The sequence below is a fragment of the Zootoca vivipara genome, chromosome 4 (genome assembly GCF_963506605.1).
Source record: "Zootoca vivipara chromosome 4, rZooViv1.1, whole genome shotgun sequence".
Classification (NCBI taxonomy): domain Eukaryota; kingdom Metazoa; phylum Chordata; class Lepidosauria; order Squamata; family Lacertidae; genus Zootoca; species Zootoca vivipara.
Genome location: NC_083279.1, coordinates 11280123 through 11286122, shown reverse-complemented (window position 1 = coordinate 11286122; position 6000 = coordinate 11280123). Strand labels below are relative to the sequence as shown.

The following is a 6000-nucleotide window of genomic DNA, read 5'->3' as shown; positions in this document are numbered from 1 at the left end:
TGATTTAGCACTTCTGCGCATAGGTTGCGGACGCGCCGAACCCGGAAGTAACCCGTTCTGGGACTTCCGGGTTCGACGCGTCCGTAACCTGAAAACACACAACATGAAGTGGACGTATCATGAGGTATGACTATATTATAATAAGATTTGAAATCCACCCCAGCTGCGCTCTACACATCAAACAAAAATCCAGGTACTAAGACTATCAAAACAGGTATCAACAGCTTGTAGCCCAAGATCTTGTATTCTGCAGTGCCATGGCAGTATTTTAGAGGAATGCCTGCTCTTGCTTTGTGCTGCAGTGCCACCACTGCAGATGGCCAAAGGGTGGTACTGCAGACCTTGAGTTTAGCAGGGAGCAAGTGGCACAAGGGCCCAATGAGGTTCCATCACGTTGTCCAAAGCTCCTGCCTCTGGACCTTCATATGCAACTGATTGTTCAGGCAAACTGAGGTGCTCCTGGATTGCTCAATCCCTTGCTTGCCTTCAAACCACCAGCAACCGACACAAAAATTAAAGTTTATTGGTTTCGTCTCATGATCTGGGAGCCTTGAGTAGCCCTTTTATCAACTGCGGTAATATGAGTTGCGGTTTGAACCCGGGCTTCTCACACAGGTTTGTTGTAATTTATACATCTTCCACAAGACCAAGCAAGGCATATGAATTTCAAACATTTTGGTGATTATTACAATCTTCAGTTACTTTTACTTACATTCAGAAACTTGTCTTTTTTTTCAGGTAGGTAGCTGTGTTGGTCTGACGCAGTAAAACTATTTTTAAAAAAAATAAAAAAATTGTCTTTTTTTTTTAACAAGGAATTTTTTTTAGCCCTTTGAAAACCTTTACAATGAGTAATTCAAAGTACATTGGGCCTTTTCGAAATCTAAGGTATTGATTCCAGGGATGGTAGAATCTGTCAATTTTCATTTTTTTTGCACTTGCTCATTTTTCTAATCCACATTTCCACATCAGTTTGCTAACTTTTTTGAAAGAAAGAAAAAATCTCATGAAAATTCATCATTTTAGTGTGAATTTTTCCTAATCTATACACATTTTCGATCAACAATTTTCACTTACAATGGTTTTTTTTTATGCACTAAGCATTTTTGCACATATCACTTAGCTGATGAACTGCATTTCAAAATTCAGATAAATGCAATTTTCAAAGGCTGGCTGTGTTGCAATTTGCATATTGTTTCAGATAGTGCAAATTAGGTAGTTTCACCTTTAAATTCCAACTGAATCTAATTTCTCTCCTAGTTGATCCTCAAAGGGCTCGTCGGGAACAGATAAAACAAAAATGGAAAAATGTTAATCCTCCGAAGTACTTGCAAGCACGTTAGGTTTCAACAGGATGTCCATGACCCTTTAAGTACTATAATAGTGTTGAGGTGCATAATATGAATAATTCTGGTGGTTCCAGATCAAAACTTGCCTCCCCCACTGTTCCAGAGGATGTCAACCCAGAAGAGCATAAATGAGTAGCAATGAAACCAAAAGGCGAAGGAATGGCCAACACTCCTATTTTAGGAGGGTCTTCTACCTACCTATGATAAATGCCTCTCCCAGTACACTTGATATGAAGATATTTCTCGCTTGCTCAAAGAAGAGGAAGTTGGGGAAGTTTCTATGCCAGGTACAATTTATAAAAACACCCTTAGTTTTCACTTAGGTGTGTGTCCATGTGTTTACAATGGCAATTTTGGTCCATGTGTTTACAATTGGGCACATATTACCACTTCATGCTACAGGTCTTCTTCTTTGGCGATCACTTGTAGCCGAGTAAGATTGTCTTCCATAAACACGGTTTTAACAATGGGTCCGTAAGTGACTATGGAGGCCAATTCTGGATCCGCACGTCCTTCTACAGTGGAAACATTGGTTTCCAGGTGGAAGTTAATCACGGTGTGGATTTGCCAATCATGCCTGCCTCTTAGCATGTTTCTCCATCTCTTCCTGAGTTCGAGCATCTTCAAAGCCCATGACACCTTTGGTAAAGGCTGTTTTCCAATTGGAGCACTTGCAGATCAGTGTTTCCCAGTTGCCAGTGTTTATACTACATCTTTTTAGATTTGCCTTGAGACAGTCTTTAAACCTCTTTTGTTGACCACCAGCATTACGCTTTCCATTTTTAAGTTCGGAATAGAGTAGTTGCTTTGGAAGACGATCATCAGGCATCCTCACAACATCACCAGTCTAACGAAGTTGATGTTGAAGAATCATTGCTTCAACACTGGTGATCTCTGCTTCTTCCAGTACACTGATATTAGTTTGCCTGTCTTCCCAAAAATAGCTCCACATAAAATAGCAGATATCAGTTTCTAGCCTAGCCATCTCCTCAATATGATCAAATTTTCTATGTTCAGTTCTCCCCCACCCCACCCCCCAATATGGAAGAATAGTGGTACGGTTAAGACACAAATAACAATTGCAATTATGTGTAAAAGACCTTTAAGAGAAACAAGAACACAATGTGGATTTAAAATTAATGTATTTTCAAATAGGTTTGGCTTGAAATCCATTAAGGCACAATAAATGCAAACAATGCAATGATAAACTTGACCAGAGAGAATTTTCTATGTATCAATGTTGGCAAAACATTTCGATTAAATGCCTACTAAAGAGGAAAGGGAAGTTATTTTAACATGTGTGCGCTGACAGCCACACAAAATATTACAACATTATTTTGCATAGACTTTCATCATTCAACAGATGCTTGAATAGCATCGCCATCGAGCTAGGAAGGTTTGGCCAATAACTGTATTTCCCATGAGGTGTGGCTGATGAAGAATATTTGCAACACCCACACCCACACCAAGACCCACTGCCAATTAGCACAAATATCACAACCCCAGTGGTACTTAACCTTACCAAGGGACTGTGCCTCCAGTCCGTGGTTGAATACAGCACCAGAAAACACATTAACTGCTTTGTAAGACAGCAGCCTGTAACCCACTGTCAACTGGTAAGAATTTAACACCCCTGGTGCTTCCCTATATTTCTAATTAGGTGCTAGCATCCCTAGTAGTTGACGGGCTATCACAGTGGCTGAATTCCCACCATTCTTCCTTAGCACGGGATATCCTTTCCCGTGTCTTTCCCCCGTGCCAACCTAGGAATGTAGCCACAACACAGCCACATAGGTGCAGAGCCACCCCAATCATTAGACAGGGTAATGCCACTACTTCGGTGTCAGAAGCCCCCCCAGGCAGCACGCCTGTCGGTGCCACAGCTGCACTGATTTTGGGCAAGACTGAGTCCATTTGGGGTGAGATCTCACCCCAAATCGGCACGATCTTGCCCCAAATTGGCACCGATGGCCGCGCCACATCTGCATCAGCAGTGGAGGCGGCAGGGCAGGTGGCGGCAGGAGTGGCAGAGCAAAGCAGCACTTTCCATTTCGCCTCATGAGGTGAAACAGAACACACCACCCCTGCAATAGGTAGGATTCTTGCAGAAGAAGCATACTAACATAACAACCACCATTTCAGCCCAGACTCCAACTCTTGGGTGGTTCTTCCCACAATATTCTTCCATACCAAGGATAGTTTGGAAGGAAGGTACAGAAAGCCCACTCCTGACCAGTAACTGTGAATTGGTCAGGACGACGACATGTGCAACCTGGGAAGCCACACGAAAAGCACTGTAAGGTTTGTTAAACAGCCGTTTACCTTAACCCAGCCTTAGTCGAAACCTTCGGATGTCGAAGCGTCCATTTTGCGCATGCGCGAAGCACGATTTTGCGCTTCGCGCATGCGCAGAACGCGTGCGCGGCGAAAATACTTCCGGGTTTGCCGACTTCATAAGTCGAAACCTTTGGAAGTCGAGGCACCACTGTAAAGGCAAACTAGGTATTGGTGGAGTTTCTTGTATGCCTAAGCTTCTTGAAAATGAAAACTGCCAACTGTTTGTGTTGCATTTCTGTTTGGGATATCATTGCACACTTAAAATGAGTTTAAAAGACAAGGAAGCGGAGAACTCGCCTCCAAAGAAATAACTTTGGTCTGGTATAAAGTGGGTGCTGCTGCTAAGGATTTGCAAATACGCATTTGTTAGGCAAAGTAGAACATTTTCATTTGCCTTCCTTCAATATGCAAAGCTAAAAAATAATAATACATTCTTTATTTCCAACCTGAGAAATTTCAAAGCAGGAGGTGTCCTGCACCGGTGGTTCAAACGTATCTACAGTAGTAAACAAGCAAACAGTGTATGTATTCGCGTGTTTCATTTCCGTATAGAAGGCCTGTAAGATTTGTGACCCATCGAGCCAAGTGCAGCCCACCAGATTCTTAGGAGGGCCTGCCAGGTGCTCAAGGAGGGCATGAACAGCTGGCCCACTGTGTTCTGTTTCAATGTGCAACAAATTGTGCAAGGCCTTCTTTGCAGCATTTGACTACACTCTGAAACGACAGGTTCATGTTTAAAGGGACTTCTGCCAGTGCAGTGCTGCCACAGGCGGCCTTTGGTCAGAGCTCTAACCCTGCTTGAATGCAATGCTCAAGCAGGAGAAAACTTAAGCATTGCCACAACAGCGCCATTCTTTCCAGCACAGCACCACTGTATTAAGAGCATCTTTATGTAGCAACCTATGAATCCAGGAGATATGATCAGGAGTGAAATCTTTCCATGCAGTACTCCTGGCGTCAAGGCACTTTTATGGGAGTTGAGAAAAATCAGGATTTCCCGGGCCTCGGTTGCCCAGCATGGAATATGGCTATACATATTTTGGGGCAATCTTCTGCTGCTAATTCCACAGGATCAAGCAGTTACAAAGAGAGATTCAAAATGTACTGTCTTTTAAAAAATATTGAACTGCATTACATTCAAATGCAAGGTGCAGGAGTAATGCAAAACTCCCCCCCCCCCCCGCGCAAATATAACAAGTAGCTATTCAGTGCAAAAACAGTCTTTTCAATTAAGAGCAATATTTGGTTTACATCGTATTAGCATTTACATTCTGGTAAAAAAACAAAATCCACCACCCTTAATTGCTTGGGATCATAGTGCAGTCTCAAAAATAATTAATCCTTGTGAATCATCGGCTGATGAGTTGGTGGCTGCTTGGCCATTTGGAATAACTTCAGGGAAATTCTTCTTAAAATAAACCTAGGGAGGAGGGGAAAGTTCTATGTTAGTTTCATAAAGCAGCTTGTTCTAAATACTGCAACTCAAGGATGCGTATCAATGGGAGAAGTACACAGTTGTAATACATATACGGTATTTTCCTTTAAAATTAGCAAAACTGTCTTCTGCTGTTCCAACAACTTGCAGCCAACATACATGCCTGCTATTCCCACTCAAAGTGCTAATAATTCAGATCAACTGATAACTTTATCATTTGACATTAAACAGATAAATAAAATCCCTTTACCGGCTCAGAAATGGAGATAAATTAAAAACAGGGTGACAAAGCAGCTGCAAAATCTAGTGTCCGCACAAGGGCTTTTCATTTTCACACATAAAAATAAGCACAATGGATTTGGATGTTAATATCAAGGTTGTAATCCCTGCATTTTACAAACTATGATTGACAACCATTGAAACTTCAGGATGTACGTATGAAAGATCCCAGCGTTTAATTTGCACCGTGGAGGAGTCATAGAGCCTTATAGAAATGTGATCTGGGGATAGGGTGCCACAATAATGAAAGGGAAAGGGAGAGCCTTAACAAAGGCTCCACCAAGCAACTTCTCTAAAATGTAAGATGATACCAAATAATAGGACAGTTCTTTGCCGAGCCTTTGAGTTCTTGAATTCTACCAATTTCTAGCTGAACTGCCAGAGATACAGGTTTCCTGATAAATGTATAATCAGAACATAAAGGAAATGAAATGCTGTCAAGTTTCACTGTTCCACAATCATCAGTTTTTAGTAGCTGTATCATATCTCTGCTCCCTGACAGATGCGTGTAACAAAATGAAATAATGTCAAGACTTGTGTGCTCTTATCGGAAAATGTGTTTGGGTGAAAAAGGACTTCAAAATGTATTTTCCCCCCAAA

At 41.8% G+C, this 6000-nt stretch overlaps 1 protein-coding gene across 2 annotated transcripts in view; it reads right to left on the bottom strand.

The window, feature by feature from the left end:
• Positions 1-4801: 4801 nt before the first annotated feature.
• ABCC4 (ATP binding cassette subfamily C member 4) overlaps positions 4802-6000 on the bottom strand; it is a 146492-nt gene continuing 145293 nt past the window's right edge. For both annotated transcript variants that reach the window (XM_035114283.2, XM_035114284.2), the window contains one exon: positions 4802-5106. In XM_035114283.2, coding sequence (XP_034970174.1) covers positions 4999-5106 — 108 coding nt within the window. In that variant the 3' untranslated portion in view covers positions 4802-4998. The remainder of the gene's footprint in view (positions 5107-6000) is intronic.